Below are 19,982 nucleotides of genomic sequence, written 5' to 3'. Positions count from 1 at the left end.
TGAATTTAGTTGCCAAGCTGATATCCCTTCTTTCTATTCATGTTTATTCATGTTCATCCTTGTTGTATGACCCAGTGCAATTTGACCCTTTATTTCTGAACTGCATTCATTGCTTTGATCAATCTGCAATACTACTAAAGTGAATTCTTGTACTCATTTGATCTCTTCACCATCAATTATTATTTTGACATTTCTACTCCTATGCTTGGTCTTTTTTATCTTTAGGAAAAGACGATATATACAGTATGTGTATGTATGTGTGTGTATGTGTGTGTGTGTGTGTATATGTGTGTGTATGTATATATATATATATATATATATATATATATATATATATATATATATATATATATATATATGCATGTGTGCATGTGTGCATATGTGCATATGTGCATATATGCATATATACATACATACATACATACATACACACACACACAGACACACACAGACACACAGACACACAGACACACACACACACACACACACACACACACACACACACACACATATATATATATATATATATATATATATATATATATATATATATATATATATATACCTTTTGATCATGTTTTCAATCTTCTTTGGTTTCTGAGAAGAGACTTTATCATCAGCATATTGAAAATTGTTCTTTCCTTTAATCTTTACTGTATCTTTTGATTCTTCAAACTCCAGCTTTCACATGATTGCTTTGGCATATGTGTTGAAAAAGAAAGGTCTTACCATACTTCTTTCTCTATTTTGAACTAAACAGTGCCTTCATATGCTGTTTGCCCAGTGACTTTCTGATTTATGTACAGTGACTGCACAACTTGAACAAATGTATTGACATTCCAGGTCTTCCAAGACTCTCCACAGTTTGTTATGATTAACACAATCAGCTTTCTTACAGATATTGATGTGCTTTGATATTCCTGAGATTTTTCCATGCTCCAGCATAGACTTCCAATATTGTTAGTAGTGTCATGCCCCCTTCTGAAGCCAGCTTAAACATTTGGTAGTCTGGGTTATAGAATTCTTTTCCATACATTTATCTAATCTAATCTCTAAAATGTATCTAATTTTAGAACCACTTGTACTGATAACTCAGACAAGTTCTTTGACATAAAATTCCATTAATTTAATTAAGTATTTTATTCTATCATTTTGATTCTCTTAGTAAGGTGGGAGATACATTGTAAGAGAAACATAATATCTTTTCTCTATCAAGCATGCAATTTAAAATATCACATATTTTTTCCACCTACTTTTTAAATTAAATTTAAAAGGCCCCCAAAAATGTCTTTTCTTGCAGGGCAACTGTCCTGTATCTTTTTCAATGTCTTTTCAAATACATTGGTCAGTATTATAATGCTCACCATAGAGCATCATTATTTTGGCCATTTTACTTTCAATTTCTTTTTACTGAATGGGAATTCCATTGGGCTCTGAAGCCAATTCTAGAGAGAATATTTCCAATTTAAGTCTATATTCTCTAATTATCACAATATCTCAGTGGTTCACATTCTCAAATGTAATTACCAAGGCAATTTAAGCATGAAACACATGCCTCAATTTCTTGTTGCTACTCATGCATACATCTAGAGTCTTTTTCTAACAGTAGACAATTATTATCTAATATTGGTGTGGGTAATTTTATACTGTTAGAAAAAGACTCGTTTTTTGTAATTTCACAAAATTACAAATTCCTGGTGAAAATAGCTAAATCTACTGTATATCTTTCTGGTGATTTTGAGTTTTTGGAGTTTGTCTTTCATGTTTAAACTTTTTGTAGCTCTGTTACATGACATGTGGACCATATAAGTGGATAACAAGCAGTTGGCTTTTGGGAAATTAGAATTATATAAGTATTACCTATCATAGCACATTATCTACCTCTCATCCATATACTAAGTTAATAGTTGTTCAAGAGTTTAACTTAGGCCAGTGCAATATATCTTTCTCTCTAGGAACATAAATTGCTTTCATGGAAAGTGAATATCTCACCATGAAGAGATAAGTTCTTTTTACAGTAGATGCTAAATAGCCATAGCTGCAACAAAAATCAGCTTCTAGAATAATATTTTATGTGATAGTATCTAATTCCCAAATGATGTTTTTCTATTTTTTTTTTCATTAGCAGAAAAAGAATCACAACAGAAAACCACTGCATCTAGCTTTTTTAAAATCCCAGAATTGCCAAGAACAACAATGGGTAAAAAATAATTACGTTTACGTAAAATTGCAGGAAACCATAATTTGCATATATTTTTTGATATTACATAAGTGGACTATTTCCATAATAATAGTGTGTGGTCTTTGTCTGGCCATGGTGTACCTGCTGTTATCTTATGCCTGAGTTGGTTGCGCTATTTCTTTGCCTGGTTTTACATCTGACTTCAAGTGATGAATCCTCAATGGAAATCATACTTCGTATCAGATTTGATCATCTTATACTTCTAATTTGAACCATAGTGATACTTGCTAAAGTCCCACACTGTTTACCATTATTTACATGTGATAGCTGTCATTTGCTGCTTTTTTGGACAGCTTTTCATTAATCAAATGTTTTAAACTGCCATGTTATCTAGCTAGCTATTCTCTTATTCTCATCATTCATAATGATGTCTGTCTGTTTGCTTGCTTATTTATTGGATTTATATGTCAATATTTTTTATCTTTGAATTGTTGAATTGGCTATTATTTAACCAAACAAATTAGGTTATAAGAGAAAGTCACACACCACACCTGCAATGCACTCTACATGGGGCAGCCTTTGAAGAGTATTCGGAGACTACAACTCGTCCAGAATGCAGCCGCGCGAGCGATTGTGGGTGCACCTCGGTACACCCACGTTACACCTATCCTCCGCGAGCTGCACTGGCTACCAATCAGTCTCCGAATACGCTTCAAAGTGCTAGTCGTAACTTATAAAGCCCTTCATGGTATTGGACCTGGGTACTTGAGAGACCGCCTGCTGCCAATTACCTCCCATAGACCCGTTAGATCGCACAGGGTCGGCCTCCTCCGGGTTCCGTCTACCAGCCAATGCCATCTGGCTACCACCCGGGGGAGGGCCTTCTCTGTAGCAGCTCCGGCCCTTTGGAATGAACTCCCCGCGGAGATTCGGACCCTCACCTCTCTCCAGGCCTTCTGGAAAGCCGTCAAAACCTGGCTGTGCCGGCAGGCCTGGGGGTTGATGAGTTCCCCTACCCTCTCGACTTGTATGGCTGTATGACTCTTGTGTATTTTAATTACGTGTATTGTGTTTGTATCCCCTTTTCCCCTTTTGAGTTGTTCGCCGCCCTGAGTCCTTCCCGGAGAAGGGCGGCATACAAATAAACTAAATCTTAAATCTTAATCTTAAGAGAGAGAATAAGGAATCATTTTCGTGACTTTTAACAAGTATTGGGTGATGAGTCTATGCTAACTTCTACTGGAACAAAAAATAGATTGGGTGAATTATTTTGTCTTTTTTTCTGTCATAGAAACTCTTCATAGCCCACTAGTAAAACTGAAACTTCCAAGTTACCTTGATTTGGCCCTAACAATTCTACCTTGTCTATTTGAACTTTGATAAAGACAAAGCTTTTAGAAATGCATTTTTACATACAGTATGTATGTTTGTTAGATTGAATAGCCACTCAGGACCTGTGATTCTGAGTGTGGATTTAAATAGTGGATTGGGCCTAATAAATTCAACTAGTTTGATATAATAGTAGTAATGATCAGGTTCCAAAAACCAATTAAGGCTAAATCAGTAAGCCAAATGCTATACATATAAAACTGTACATATAGAAAAGTAAAGTTCTTTAAAATCAATAAAACGTATTTCTAAACAATCTGATATGATTGCATTTCATTAATTACTTTGTTCAAAAAGCAAGCTCATTTTCTTTTGTTGCAACAGTTGTTTAGAAATTGCCATTTGGAAAAAAGAGGGAAGTCAAAGCTTTAAAATACAAATAAAACCAATGTATAAATTCCTATTTCTTAACCATATGGGATAATTTTATATAATTTTGGATTTAGATGTGCACAAATTTCTGTTACGGTAGGATACTCATACAGTTCAAAAATGCTTGTAAAGAAGCAGTTCTGAGTGCATAGTGCTTTTTTTAAAAAAAAAACTGTCATTTTTACATTTTATCCTTCAGTTCCCAGGGAGCAAAAAATTCCTGTTTCCAAGCCCCAATTCCTTCCCCCTCTGGAAGAGCCAAAGATTACACTGGGTAATTGCTATGTACTTTCCTATAAATGTTTTGTTCCACAGCATAGATCAAGCTTTCCCTTTTATTGTTTTGGACAAATATTTCATAATAACAGAACATGTCACATTGTTTTTATTATATAACATTGCAACATGAAATTAAATATACTAATTATAGCGTTTTTTAACTTATCTAGAAATCCAGTAAGATTTCATTCATATAACATCTTTTGTGCTATCATGAAATTACTGAATTAATATAATTGGACAATAATTTTGTTAAACATTAATTGCAAATAGCAGTACATGAGAATTACGTTACAATTTTATCTCTGTCTCCAAAGAGGCTCCTTCTAGACTCAGTGTTCCTGTTCAAAGAGGAGATAGAAATTAAGTCAGGCAGGCCTTTACCCAGCTTCAACTGGTATGCCAATTGTGGCCTTACCTGGAAGATGATGTCCTTAGCAGTGACGTGCGGTGAGCTTTATGGCTGTTGAGGCAAGCGGGCAAAAACCACCATATGTCCACCGCCCTATGTCTGCCAGCACCGGGGCTTTCCAAAAGCCCCACTGAAGCCCCACTACTGTGTCTGCCATACAGGCAGGTTGCATCCCGATCTATGGAGGACACAGCGGCAGGGCTTTAAAGCCCTGGCGCTGTGTCTGCCATACAGGAGGGACGCATCCCGCTCTATAGCGGACACAGTGCCCAGGGCTTTGGTGGGGCTTTCTGAAAGAGCAGCACTCTGAACGCAGCATAAGCCACAGCTAGGGCAGAGGGGAAAGCGGCAGCAGCGGAGGAAGCAGCAGCGGCGGCCGATGAAGTTCCCGCGATGAAAAGTGCCCCGCCGCTGCCGAGGCCGACATTCATGCCACCGCCGATGCCACGGGCGGGCGGCAGCATCGGCGGTGACATGAATGGCGGCCTTGGCGGTGGCGGGACACTTTGCATCGTGGGAACCGCCTAACGCCTTTGCTGCAGACCCGGGTATGGTGCTGGGCTGCCCAGCACCATACCCGGTCTGCAGCAAAGGCGCTTGGCGGCTCCCGATCGGCTCCCGATGCAAAGTGCCCCGCCGCCGGCGAAGCCGCCACCCACCCGCTGCTCCGGCTGCAGCCAGCCCAGCAGTTAAGTCTGTGGGCTTTACTTCTCAGTAGCCCCATATTCGCTTACCATGTTTGTTGGCCATAAATTCCCAAGTGGCTTCCATATGCAGATTGCTTTAATTTCCCATGTCAGGGATGATAATAACAATAATGTCTTAATGCAGACTTAAGCATTCTTAAGGGAGAGTTTTTGAAATAAGAGACCTCTAAGTCTTCTGATGGTTCTGCTCTTGGCAGCTCTCGCGATGCAAAGTGGAGAGTTGAACTTGCTCGGAGCATGAACTTTTCCAACACAAGCAAGGCTCCTGCTGCTAGATTGCATAGTCACTCAACTGCAAGGAAGGCATGATTCGCTGCTCCCAGGTCAGGAGGCGGGAGAATCACGTGCCTCCTTTGCATACAAATTTTTTTGCTTTTTAACTCTTGCTCAACTCTTAAAAGGCGAAAAATTCCTTATGCCCAGGAGGCCCATAGTTCTCTTGCCTCCTCCTAACACTAAGCAGATTCCAAGTCACTGTGACTTGGAATCTGGCAGCAACTACCTTGGCTTTAATTATTTTTTAAAAATTCTTTAAAATTCTTTCCTTTTCCTCATGACTGGTGAGGCCACGCCTCCCCTGCTTCTAGTGACTGCACGTCCCTGGTCCTTAGGATAGTCTTTTGTGCTCTTGTCATATTGTAACTAGACTATTGTACTTTACTCTACATGAAGTTTTTCTTTAAGACCACCCACAAATTGTAATATGTAATTGTAATAAAACGCAATAACATTCCACTACAATGACTTTCAAGTAGTATTTAGGTTTTTTGGGAAGGCCTTTGGGGACTGATAATTGTGGAACCATGGGTGTAGAAATTGGTTACGTCATGTCATGTATTTGTGATGTTATATGATATATGTTGTATCTTATTTTCTGTATGTTATATGGTATATGGTAATATTACTGTGCACCATCTAGAAATCTGGATTAAGATAGTAAATGCATTGAGTCTATAAATGAATATGCTAAATGCTTCCAATGTACTGATTTGGCATTATTCTTGAGAAAGTTATATGAAATCAACTTATATGAAATCTTAAATATTAAATCTCCAGAATCATATACAACTTATATGAAATCTACAGAATAATATACAATATTAATTAGCTGATTATATTTTAATTGCCTGTCACAAATAATATGCCATTAAAAACATCCCATGAAAAATACCAGACTTAAAACCCTGAATCCTTAGATTTCTTTCCTCTGTTTCAGTATGATATCTTTTATACTCCAGCAGTTACCAACAAATTGATTCCACTTCCTGCTTCAACAAAGATATCTGTCACTGATGGACATCCAGTGGCAACAATGGGTAACATATATTTTACTTCAACAACTCCTAATTCACATATTACTTTTTTCTCATATTCATATGCATCCATCCATTATATTTATTATTTAATTATATGTTTTACTCATGCAATTTATTTATCATTAACATTTTATTAGCTATTTAAATACTGTGTATTCCTTATATAATGATTAAAAGAGGTATTTGATTCCCTAAAGTTTATAAACTATGAATCTATCTGTTGCATTCTATTGAATTCTGCCAAATCTGGGTAACATTGTGAGTAAGAATATCAAATGGCATTTGAATATATGGTAGGGTGAAAATAATAGAGACCATGATTCCATGTCTGACAGAATTAGGCATATGCTTAACCTATTGGATGAGTAGATTTAGTAAAGTAAGAGGAAAAACATAATGTGCACTTGATTCTTAATCGGGGATGGGTTCCAGATTGCTTTACCGCCAGTTCGATCAGTTTTACTGCCACTTCCTTGCTGAACCGGGCCGAACCGGTAGGAACCGACCTCTGCTCTTAATCTGTTGTAATTTTTGTCCCTAATTGGACCATCTTTACATTGAAACCAGATACACAACTACAAGCAAGAAGGGAATAATTGAAACCAGATTACTAGAAAAAAGTTCAATATATTACTAGACAAAACTTCAATCTATGAATAATTGCATTGGATGTTTCTAATTAGCAACTAAATTGCAATAGTTGCTATAATTTGATCATCATTTTAAAAAAATTTCAAAGACCGCCACCAATCACACTTAGTAAATCATAATTTAAGAGCTCCAAAATAATCTGCTAAATTATTTTTATTTTCATAAATAAATATTGTTTACTTTAAATCTCAGTCCAAAAAAATGTTTCAGAATACAATAGTCATCTTAATTAGTGTAGAATATTGCAAATACATTAAGTAACTCAACTGATTATTCAAACAAAATAACTTTCTAAAAGATTGAGATTATGTTCTGAAGAAAGTACAGTCTAATATTTGAGAATGACTATAAAAAGTCACATAAGCAAAAAAAATTAAGAGGGAAAGTTTTGCACTTCACCTGATAAACATTACCCTAAAACTTTGGTACTATCAGTGAGACATACTTTTGTAGTCAAAATCCTCTACTGTTTATTGAACTCAACTTCAGTCTAAGAAATATGTTTTAAAAAACATGTATAATATGTTACTAACATTTCAAGTCAAATTTGAGGCTTGTAAACATTACCTTTATGAACCAAGCCCTGTTTCATAAAAAATTTAAGAATATGATTTTACTATGCCAGAAATACCAGACAGGAAACCTGGCGGACTGACTTTTTAACTATCGTATTTTTTGTATATCTTTTTTGAAATATTCTCTAGTAGTATATACTGTTTCAAAGGCCCCAATATGAGATTCAGGCTTCATTAAAATGTTATAAAATTTTGAAAAACTATTAATGAAATGCAGTGACAAGAGTCTTGATTTTTATTGTTTATTTTCACCCTCATTCTGAGTTTTGCACATTGGATCTTATCCAACATATTGCAAAATAAACATTTAGGCAGTACACCTTAATAAATAACAGCTATGATCACATTCAATAACTGAAAGCACATGACCTAGGTTTAAGAGATTGGATATAAATATACTATTCAATCCTAACATACTTTGTTTATTTCAAGTTTGCACTAAGGAAGAAAGTTTCCTTCTAATAGCCACACCAAAACTCAAATTTACTGAGCATGGTAATAATGTGTTTTTCAATATTTCCTGAAATTTTATGTCATGTGATAATTAGTTGTGAATGCATTGATGTGGCCATTAATGTATAAGTATCTGGAATGCATATAAATCTGAATCAAGTTCTCTTTAACTTATATATAGTAATAAAACACAAGCAAGACAATATTTAAACAAGCAAAACTTGACTTAAATGGGAAATGTGACTGCAAACAAAGCTAATATAATTTTACATGGTGAATGCAAACAAAGCTAATATGATTAATTACAATGTCATAGTAAATTGTGTACTTCAAATTTGAGACAATGCAGGAAAATTTATTTATAAATTGACACAATGTAAACATGTTAGACATCAAAAGGTCATTGTCCTCAGCAAATTCAGAACCTTAAAAAAATTCATTGTCCTTGAAATAATAATGTGTAACTCATACTAAACTAGGGGTGTCAAACTTGCAGCCCACGGCCTGCATACGTCACATGCTGGCCATGCCCACTCCAGTTTAACAAATAGGGGAAAGTCACAATATGTCATGTGATGACAATGTGACATCACAAGTTTGAAACCAATGTATTAAACAATTCAAATATCTCTTCTTAAAATTATATTCAATACTATTCTTTCACTTAACTGTCTTTTTCTTTCCGGAGAGTATTTTAGAAGTCAATTCCCTTACAGGTTCAAACTTTGGTTATTTAAGAAATAGTTTGAATATTAATATGACCTACCAAATTGAGAGACCATTTACCATCCTTTCAAGATACTGTATTAATTAATTCTCAACTGGATTTCTTTTCAGCTTCAAAAGAAATAAATCCTGTTCCATCAAAGTCTAAAGAATTCGACTATACCAAACCAGAAGAACCAGACAGGAAATTTGGTATAATGATTTTTAAATATTTATTCCTTCTACTTTACAAGATAACTATTTGAATATATCTACTGTATTCTTATATTATATGAATATGAAATCCATATTTGGGGTTGTTTGCTTTTTTTCCAGTTTCAACTGATGATGATAATTATCTTCCTAAACTCTTGACTACACCAGAATTTCCAATTACCAAACATGGTAATTATATGTTCCCATATTTAATAAAATTTTGTACATTGTGATTGCTGGTTAGATAATGCATTCTCCATGGCTACTTAGAAACAAGTAGATTTAAGACTTAAAAAAAACTTTGAGAGACATGCTTGTTGATCATATGCAAAGATTTACTTTAACCACAATATTTCAAGAATTCAACAATAAATATTCCTTTTTGAGGCTTTTCTTGCAATTATTTTTCATGGGGTTTCACATATACAGTGTTACTCTCTCAGAAATTTTATTCTCCACTTCAAAACCCTTCCAAAGATATGATTTCTATCAGATGGTATTTTGAATCTTGTATTTCCCCTTCAAATGTAAATTAATTTTAGGCAAGACTTCGTTTCAACTTCTTTTAATATAAGCCTGGTTCTGCCGAGTTTAAAGAACCCAATCACATCATGTCAGCAGTACCAGACATGAAACATGTTAGAATTTATCTAGTGTATTACTTTCTGAAATGAACATAAATTCCAGACTTCCTTGAAATTATAAATATATTCATTCAATCATGAATGCTGTACAAAATTGAATAAAAAAGAATAGAATTACCAGTACACATTCAAATCTGAAGACATCACACCTTGCACAACAAACTTTCTTTAATAGTCCTGTATTGTAGATTAAAATTAATCTAAGACAAAACATTACTTCATAATAGAACCATGCATAATGACATAGAAGACCTTGTAAGAGACATAGGATACATAAGTGCAACCATGTCCTTCAATATGGACACTATAAATTTATTTTGGGATTGTTTGCTTTTTTTCTGTTTCAGCTGAAGATGATAATTATCTTCCTAAAGTTTTGACCACATCAGAATCCCCAATCACCAAACCTGGTAATCATGGCTTCTCATATGTTTGATAAAATTGAATTTTGTTTGTGCCTGAGAATGCATTCCCAATAGCAATGTACATACACAGAATTTCTGCACTGGCTGGAACTTTGAAAGAGATACCAGTGATGATACGTAGACTTTCAATACACAGATGAATAGTATTAGGAACCATGCTTATTGTATCGTGTAACTTTTGATATTCATTTTCTTGAGGTATAACTCCCATTACCCTGTGAGAATAATTACTTCTTCAGTTCAAAATCCTTTCATACGATTAGAATAACATTGTATATTGAATCTTGTACTTTGCTGTCAAATGTACATTAATTTTAGACAGGACTTCTTTTCAGCTTCTCATAAACCAAGGCCGGTTCCAACCCAGCTTAAACAACCTGACAACATCATACCAGAAGTACCAGACATGAAACATGGTAGAGTGACTTTTTTTACATGCTTCTTTCTATCTCTGGAATTTATCTAGTGTATTCCTTTTGGAAATGAGCATGAACTCCAGACTTCCTTAAAATTATAATCCTCCACTGAGGATTGAAATTCATCTAACAAAATACATTATAACAATTCTTCCTCAAGATGGACTTGGGGTGCATAGGTGTAACAATGTGCTTCAATATATATGCTATAAATTTATTTGGGGGTTGTTTGCTTTTTTCTAGTTTCAATGATGACGATAATTATCTTTCTAAAGTCTTGATCACGCCAGATCTTCCAATTACCAAATCTGGTAATTATGTGTTCTCATATGGTTGATAAAAATGCACGCAGTGTGATTGTTGGTAGATCATGTTGGTAGCTACTTAGAAACAAAGCATAACTTCAAAAGATCATATGCAGAGCTTAAGAGATGAATAATATTGGGAGAACATTCACTCATTCAAGCTCCTTTTGATCTCCCCCCCCCCCCAGTTTTAACTCCCATTATGTTTTCAGAAGTCTTTCTTATTCCTTTCAAAATCCATTCATAAGTAACATCGTACCTTGAATCCTGTACTTGCTGTGAAATGGAAATTAATTTTGGATTGGACTTCCTTTCAGATTCTTATAAAGCAAGCCCGGTTCCGCCAAAGTATAAACAACCTGACTACATCATGCCCGCACTACCAGACAAGAAACATGGTAGAGTGACTTTTCAACATGTTTTTTCTTCCTCTCAAATGTATCTACTGCATTCCTTTCTAAAATAAACATGAAGTCCAGTTACCAAACCTGGAAATTATAAAATACATATTTTAAATATATATTGTATAAAACTGTACAAAAAAAGAGTAGACATTGAGTAGACATTCAAACCTGAAGACATCAAGCACACCAAAAGTTTCTCTGACGCTTCTCTACTGAGGATTAAAATTCAACTAAGACCATATCTTACTTAATTGTAGGATCTGGTATAACAATTCCACTCAAAGTAGAAGGACTTGTATGTAAGTTGGGGTACATAGGTGTAACCATGTCCTTGAATATGAACACTGTAAATATATCTTGGGGTTCATTGCTTTTTTTGTAGTTTCATCTGTGGATCATAAATATCTTCCTAAAGTCTTGATCTTCCAATTACCAAACATGGTAATTATACGTTCTCACATGTTTGATAAATTGATATGTGAAGTGATTGTTGGTAGATAAAGAATTTCTGGTGGTGGTTTTTTTTTTTTTTAGATATAACGACTTTCTGCGTAGAACAGAATTTGAACAACATGCCCACAGATCATGTGTCGAACTTGGTTACACGGATGGATAGTATTAGAAGCCCAGATAGTTCTTGTCATGCTATTTTTGAGATACATTTTCCTGAAATTACCCTTTCAGAATTCTTCTTTCAAAATCCCTTCATTTATTATGATTAGGTTCACACAGGATTTTGAATCCTGTACTCCCTGTCAGATTGCAAACTAATTTTGTACTGGACTTCCTTTCAGTTTCTTATGAACCAAGCCCTGTTCCATCAAAATTTAAAGAACCTGGCTACATCATTACAGAAGTACCAGACAGGCAACATGGTAGAGTGCCTTTTTACATTCTACTCTCTGATTTACAAGATTTTTGCATCTATCTACTGTAATCTTATTGAAAGTGTATACAAAATCCATCCAATTCTGGAAATTGGTATATAAACAAGTATTAAGCATCTTATTGAATCACAAATGCTCTACAACATCAAGTAGAAGGAAGGGACACTTTCCAACCAGAAGACAGAGCACAATGAAAACCAAAAATTCCTGGATCCCTCTATATGAAAGATCAAAATCCTTTGAAGACAATATATTTCTTCACAGTAGTGTCATGCCTGTTAATTCCATTTTAAGATGAAATAGCTTTTAGGCTTCTACAGGTGAAAATGTTCAAGTGTACAATGTGAACTTATTTGGGGATTGTTTGCTTTTATTCTAGTTTCAACCGAAGACGATAATTATCTTCCTAAAATCATGACCACGCCAGATCTTCCAATTACCAAATCTGGTAATTATGTCTTTTCATATGGTTGATAAAAAAGTATATACATTGATTGTTGGTAGATCATGCACTCTTGGTGGCTCCTTAGAAGCAAAGAGTTTCTGGTTGAGCATAACTTCGAAAGACCATATGCAGACCTTTAGAGGTGACTAATATTGGGAAAACATTCACTCTTTCAAGCTACATGAGATCTTTATTTTCCCAAAGTTTAACTCCCACTACTCACTGAGAATTTTTTCTTCTTCCTTTCTTCTTCCTTGCCTCTTCCTTTCATAAGTAACATGGTATTTTTAATCCTGTACTTTGGTGTCAAATGGAGATTAATTTTAGATTGGACTTCCTTTCAGATTCTTATAAACCAAGCCTGGTTCCACCAAAGTATAAAGAACCCAACAACATCATGTCTGCACTACCAGACAAGAAACATGGTAGAGTGACTTTTTTAACATGTTCTTTCTATCTGTGGTATTTGTCTAGTGTATTTCTTTCCGAAATGAACATGAACTCCAGACTTCCTTCCAATTATAAATGGCATAAGTTCTAAATATATGCTATAGATAACTGTACAAAAAAAGAGTAGTCATTGATTTGACATTCAAACCTGAAGCCACGCCTAACATTTTTCTGACGGTCCTCCACTGAGGATTAAAGTTCATCTAGGGATGATATTTTAGTTAATTATAGGGTCATGTTCAAAAATTCCACTGAAGATAGAAGGGCTTGTAGGCAACTTGGGGCACATAGGTGTAACCAGGTCCTTGAATATATACGCTGTAAATATATCTTGGGGTTCTTTGGTTTTTTCTAGTTTCAACTGTGGATGATAAATATCTTCCTAAAGTCTTGACCACATCAGAACTTCCTATTACCAAACCTGGTAATTATACGTTCTCATATGTTTGATAAAGTGATATGTGGAGTGATTGTCGGTAAATAAAGCATTCCTGGCGATTGTTTAGAAATAACGAGTGTCTGCATGGAACAGAATTGGAAAGACATGCCCAAGGATAATGTGCAGAACTTTGTTACATGGATGGTCAGTATTAGAAGGCCAGATAGTTCCTGTCATGCTATCTTTGACATTTATTTTTCTGAAATTACCCATTACTCTTTGAGAATTCTACCTTCATCTCATAGGAATGGTTCACACAGTATTTTGAATCCTGTACTCCCTGTCAGATTGCAGACTAATTGTGTACTGGACTTCCTTTCAGTTTCTTATGACCCAAGCCCTGTTCCATCAAAATTTAAAGAACCTGGCTACATCATTACAGAAGTACCAGACAGGCAACATGGTAGAGTGCCTTTTTACATTCTACTCTCTGATTTACAAGATTTTTGCATCTATCTACTGTAATCTTATTGAAAGTGTATACAAAATCCATCCAATTCTGGAAATTGGTATATAAACAAGTATTAAGCATCTTATTGAATCACAAATGCTCTACAACATCAAGTAGAAGGAAGGGACACTTTCCAACCAGAAGACAGAGCACAATGAAAACCAAAAATTCCTGGATCCCTCTATATGAAAGATCAAAATCCTTTGAAGACAATATATTTCTTCACAGTAGTGTCATGCCTTTTAATTCCATTTTAAGATGAAATAGCTTTTAGGCTTCTACAGGTGAAAATGTTCAAGTGTACAATGTGAACTTATTTGGGGATTGTTTGCTTTTATTCTAGTTTCAACCGAAGACGATAATTATCTTCCTAAAGTCATGACCACTCCAGATCTTCCAATTACCAAATCTGGTAATTATGTGTTCTCATATGGTTGATAAAAAAGTATATACATTGATTGTTGGTAGATCATGCGCTCTTGGTGGCTCCTTAGAAGCAAAGAGTTTCTGGTTGAGCATAACTTCAAAAGACCATATGCAGACCTTTAGAGATGACTAATATTGGGAAAACATTCACTCTTTCAAGCTACATGAGATCTTTATTTTCCCAAGGATTAACTCCCACTACCCATTGATAATTCTTTCTTCTTCCTTTCTTCTTCCTTGCCCCTTCCTTTCATAAGTAACACAGTATTTTTAATCCTGTACTTTGGTGTCAAATGGAGATTAATTTTAGATTGGACTTCCTTTCAGATTCTTATAAACCAAGCCTGGTTCCACCAAAGTATAAAGAACCCAACAACATCATGTCTGCACTACCAGACAAGAAACATGGTAGAGTGACTTTTTTAACATGTTCTTTCTACCTGTGGTATTTGTCTAGTGTATATCTTTCTGAAATGAACATGAACTCCAGACTTCCTTCCAATTATAAACGGCATAAGTTCTAAATATATGCTATAGATAACTGTACAAAAAAAGAGTAGACATTGAGTAGACAGACATTCAAACCTGAAGACAAACCTAACATTTTTCTGACGGTCCTCCACTGAGGATTAAAGTTCATCTAGGGATGATATTTTAGTTAATTGTAGGGCCATGTTCAAAAATTCCACTCAAGATAGTAGGGCTTGTAGGCAATGTGGGGTACATAGTTGTAACCAGGTCCTTGAATATGGACACTGTAAATATATCTTGGGGTTCTTTGGTTTTTTCTAGTTTCAACTGTGGATGATAAATATCTTCCTAAAGTCTTGACCACATCAGAACTACCAATTACCAAACCTGATAATTATACATTCTCATATGTTTGATAAAGTGATATGTGGAGTGATTGTCGGTAAATAAAGCATTCCTGGCAATTGTTTAGAAATAACGAGTGTCTGCACGGAACAGAATTTGAAAGACATGCCCAAGGATAATGTGCAGAACTTTGTTATATGGATGGTCAGTATTAGAAGGCCAGATAGTTCCTGTCATGCTATCTTTGACATTTATTTTTCTGAAATTACCCATTACTCTTTGAGAATTCTACCTTCATCTCATAGGAGTAGGGTCACACAGTATTTTGAATCCTGTACTCCCTGTCAGATTGCAGACTAATTTTATATTGGACTTCCTTTCAGTTTCTTATGAACCAAGCCCTGCTCCATCAAAATTTAAAGAATCTGGCTACATCACTGCAGAAGTACCAGACAGGCAACATGGTAGAGTAACTGTTTTTACATTCTACTCTCTGATTTACAAGATAAGTTTTTGCATCTATCTATTGTAATCTTATAGAAAGGATTTACATAATTCAGATATTCTGGAAATTGATATATGCACAAGTATTAAACATCTTATTGAATCACGAATGCTCTACAACATCAAGTAGAATGAAGGGATACTTTCCAGCCAGAAGACAGAGCATATTGAGAACCAAAAATTTCCTGGATCTCTCTATATGAAAGATCAAAATCCTTTGAAGACAATATATTTCTTCACAGTAGTGTCATGCCTGTTAATTCCATTTTAAGATGAAATAGCTTTTAGGCTTCAACAGGTGAAAATGTTCAAGTGTGCAATGTGAACTTATTTGGGGATTGTTTGCTTTTTTCTAGTTTCAACCGAGGACGATAATTATCTTCCTAAAGTCATGACCACTCCAGATCTTCCAATTACCAAATCTGGTAATTATGTGTTCTCATATGGTTGATAAAAAGTATATACATTGATTGTTGGTAGATCATGCGCTCTTGGTGGCTCCTTAGAAGCAAAGAGTTTCTGGTTGAGCATAACTTCAAAAGACCATATGCAGAGCTTTAGAGGTGAATAATATTGGGAAAACATTCACCATTTCAAGCTACTTGCGATCTTTATTTTCCCAAGGATTAACTCCCACTACCCATTGATAATTCTTTCTTCTTCCTTTCTTCTTCCTTGCCTCTTCCTTTCATAAGTAACACGGTATTTTTAATCCTGTACTTTGGTGTCAAATGGAGATTAATTTTAGATTGGACTTCCTTTCAGATTCTTATAAACCAAGCCTGGTTCCACCAAAGTATAAAGAACCCAACAACATCATGTCTGCACTACCAGACAAGAAACATGGTAGAGTGACTTTTTTAACATGTTCTTTCTACCTGTGGTATTTGTCTAGTGTATTTCTTTCTGAAATGAACATGAACTCCAGTCTTCCTTCCAATTATAAACGGCATAAGTTCTAAATATATGCCATAGATAACTGTACAAAAAAAGAGTAGACATTGAGTAGACAGACATTCAAACCTGAAGACAAACCTAACATTTTTCTGACGGTCCTCCACTGAGGATTAAAGTTCATCTAGGGATGATATTTTAGTTAATTGTAGGGCCATGTTCAAAAATTCCACTCAAGATAGTAGGGCTTGTAGGCAATGTGGGGTACATAGTTGTAACCAGGTCCTTGAATATGGACACTGTAAATATATCTTGGGGTTCTTTGTTTTTTCTAGTTTCAACTGTGGATGATAAATATCTTCCTAAAGTCTTGACCACATCAGAACTTCCAATTACCAAACCTGGTAATTATACATTCTCATATGTTTAATAAAGTGATATGTGGAGTGATTGTTGGTAGATAAAGCATTCCTGGCAATTGTTTAGAAATAACGAGTGTCTGCATGGAACAGAATTGGAAAGACATGCCCAAGGATAATGTGCAGAACTTTGTTACATGGATGGTCAGTATTAGAAGGCCAGATAGTTCCTGTCATGCTATCTTTGACATTTATTTTTCTGAAATTACCCATTACTCTTTGAGAATTCTATCTTCATCTCATAGGAGTAGGGTCACACATTATTTTGAATCCTGTACTCCCTGTCAGATTGCAGACTAATTTTATATTGGACTTCCTTTCAGTTTCTTATGAACCAAGCCCTGCTCCATCAACATTTAAAGAATCTGGCTACATCACTGCAGAAGTACCAGGCAGGCAACATGGTAGAGTAACTGTTTTTACATTCTACTCTCTTAGGGTTTTTTGCTTTTTTGTAGTTTCAACTGTGGATGATAAATATCTTCCTAATGTCTTGACCACATCAGAACTTCCAATTACAAAGTCCAGTAATTATATGTTCTCATATGTTTGATAAAGTGATTTGTGGAGTGATTGTTGGTAGATAATGCATTCCTGGCAGTTGTTTAGAAAAAGAACAGTTGTGTACGGAACAGAATTTGGAAGATATAGCCACGGATCATGTGTAGAACTTCGTTACACAGATGGGTAGTATTATAAGGCCCGATAGTTTTTGTCATACTACCTTTGATGTTTATTTTTTGGGAATTCTACCTTCATTTCATAGGAGTAGGGTCACAAAGTATTTTGAATCCTGTACTTCCTGTGAGATTGCAGACTAATTTTGTACTGGACTTCCTTTCAGTTTCTTATGAATCAAGCCCTGTTCCACCAAAAATTAAGGAATCTGGCTACATCATTGCAGAAGTACCAGACAGGAAAAATGGTAGAATAACTGTTTTTACTTTTTACTCTCTGCTCCTTTACAAGATAGGTTCTTGCATCTATCTAGTGTAATCTCATTGAAAGGGTTTACAAAATCCTGACATTCTGGAAATGTGTATATGCACAAGAATTAAGCATATTATTGAATTATGATTGCTCTACAACAGCAAGTAGAATGAAGGGACACTTTCCAACCAGAAGGCATAGCACCGTAAAAACCAAAAATTTCCTTGATCCCAGGATAATAAAGATGAAAACCCTTCCAGACAATATATTTCTTCAAAGTAGTTTCATGTCTGTTAATTCCATTTTAAGACAAAATAGCACTTAGGCTTCTTCAGGTGAAACCAGGTCCAAGTGCACAATGTGAACTTATTTGGGGGTTGTTTGCTTTTTTCTAGTTTCAACTGAGGATGATAATTATCTTCCTAAAGTCTTGACCATGCCAGATCTACCAATGACCAAATCTGGAAATTATGTGTTCTCATATGGTTGATAAAAATATATACACAGTGATTGTTGGTAGATCATACGCTCTTTGGGGCTACTTAGAAGCAAAGAGTTTCTGGTTGAGCATAACTTCAAGAGGCCATATGCAGAGCTTTAGAGATGAATAATATTGGGAGAACATTTACTCTTTCAAGCTATTTTAAATATTTATTTTCTCAAATTTTAACTCCCATTTTTCTTTGAAAATTCTTTCTTCTTCCGTTCAAAATCTTTTCATAAGTAACACAGTATTTTTAATCCTATACTTTGCTCTCAAATGGAGATTAATTTTAGACTGGACTTCCTTTCAGATTCTTATAAACCAAGCCCGGTTCCGCCAAAGTATAAAGAACCCAACAACATCATGTCTGCAGTACCAGACAAGAAACATGGTAGAGTGACTTTTTTAATATGTTCTTTCTATCTGTGGTATTTATCTAGTGTATTCCTTTCTTAAATGAATATGACCTCCAGACATCCTTGAAATTAAAAAATTCATGTTCTAAATATATGCTGTAGATAACTGTATAAAAAAGAGTAGACATTGAGGAGACATTCAAAGCTGACACACCAAACATTTCTGTGACAGTCCTCCACTGAGAATTAAAATTCATTTAAGACCATATGTTACTTAATTGTAGGGTCTGGTATAACAATACCACTCAGGATAGAAGGGTTCATAGGTAACTTTGGGTATATAGGTGTAACTATGTCCTTGAATATGGACACTGTAAATATATCTTGGAGTTTTTTGCTTTTTTGTAGTTTCAACTGTGAATGATAAATATCTTCCTAAAGTCTTGACCATGCAAGAACTTCCAGTTACCAAACCTGGTAATTATATGTTCTCATATGTTTGATAAAGTGATATGTGGAGTGATTGTTGGTAGATAAAGCATTCCCGGTGGTTGTTTAGAAATAATGAGTGTCTGCACAGAACAGAATTTGAAAGATATTCCTACGGATCATGTGTAGAACTTCGTTACATGGATGGATAATATTAGAAGGCCATATAGTTTTTGTTATGCTACCTTTGACGTCCATTTTCCTGAAATTATCCATTATCCTTTGAGAATTCTTCCTTCATCTCATGTGATGAGGGTCACACAGTATTTTGAACTCTGTACTCCCTGTCAAATTGCAAACTAATTTTATACTGGACTTGCTTTCAGTTTCTTATCAACCAAGCCCTGTTCCAACAAAATTTAAAGAACCTGGCTACATCACTGCAGAAGTACCAGACAGGAAACATGGTAGAGTGATGTTTTTTATGTTCTTCTCTCTGGTTCTTTACAAGATAGGTTTTTGCATCTATCTATTGTAACCTTATTGAAAGTGTTTGCAAAATCCAGACATGCCATTACCCTTTGAGAATTCTTACTTAGAA

General features: G+C 35.1%; 1 protein-coding gene across 1 annotated transcript in view; it reads left to right on the top strand.

Moving 5' to 3' along the window:
- Window positions 1-19,982, top strand: part of ABI3BP (ABI family member 3 binding protein) — a 134,333-nt gene that overhangs the window by 64,261 nt on the left and 50,090 nt on the right. Inside the window, exons 17-38 of the mRNA XM_032220287.1 lie at window positions 2,126-2,200; window positions 4,143-4,217; window positions 6,580-6,657; window positions 9,174-9,254; window positions 9,378-9,446; window positions 10,249-10,311; window positions 10,662-10,742; window positions 11,365-11,445; window positions 12,718-12,786; window positions 13,128-13,208; window positions 13,589-13,657; window positions 14,467-14,535; window positions 14,877-14,957; window positions 15,749-15,829; window positions 16,226-16,294; window positions 16,635-16,715; window positions 17,099-17,167; window positions 17,506-17,586; window positions 18,027-18,107; window positions 18,907-18,987; window positions 19,361-19,429; window positions 19,768-19,848. Of these exons, the coding sequence (XP_032076178.1) occupies window positions 2,126-2,200; window positions 4,143-4,217; window positions 6,580-6,657; window positions 9,174-9,254; window positions 9,378-9,446; window positions 10,249-10,311; window positions 10,662-10,742; window positions 11,365-11,445; window positions 12,718-12,786; window positions 13,128-13,208; window positions 13,589-13,657; window positions 14,467-14,535; window positions 14,877-14,957; window positions 15,749-15,829; window positions 16,226-16,294; window positions 16,635-16,715; window positions 17,099-17,167; window positions 17,506-17,586; window positions 18,027-18,107; window positions 18,907-18,987; window positions 19,361-19,429; window positions 19,768-19,848 (1,665 nt within the window). The remainder of the gene's footprint in view (window positions 1-2,125; window positions 2,201-4,142; window positions 4,218-6,579; window positions 6,658-9,173; window positions 9,255-9,377; window positions 9,447-10,248; window positions 10,312-10,661; window positions 10,743-11,364; window positions 11,446-12,717; window positions 12,787-13,127; window positions 13,209-13,588; window positions 13,658-14,466; window positions 14,536-14,876; window positions 14,958-15,748; window positions 15,830-16,225; window positions 16,295-16,634; window positions 16,716-17,098; window positions 17,168-17,505; window positions 17,587-18,026; window positions 18,108-18,906; window positions 18,988-19,360; window positions 19,430-19,767; window positions 19,849-19,982) is intronic.

Source organism: Thamnophis elegans, chromosome 6, assembly GCF_009769535.1.
Source record: "Thamnophis elegans isolate rThaEle1 chromosome 6, rThaEle1.pri, whole genome shotgun sequence".
Taxonomy (NCBI): Eukaryota; Metazoa; Chordata; class Lepidosauria; order Squamata; family Colubridae; genus Thamnophis; species Thamnophis elegans.
The sequence above is the reverse complement of the archived record's forward strand: the minus strand, read 5'-3'. Positions and strand labels throughout refer to the sequence as shown.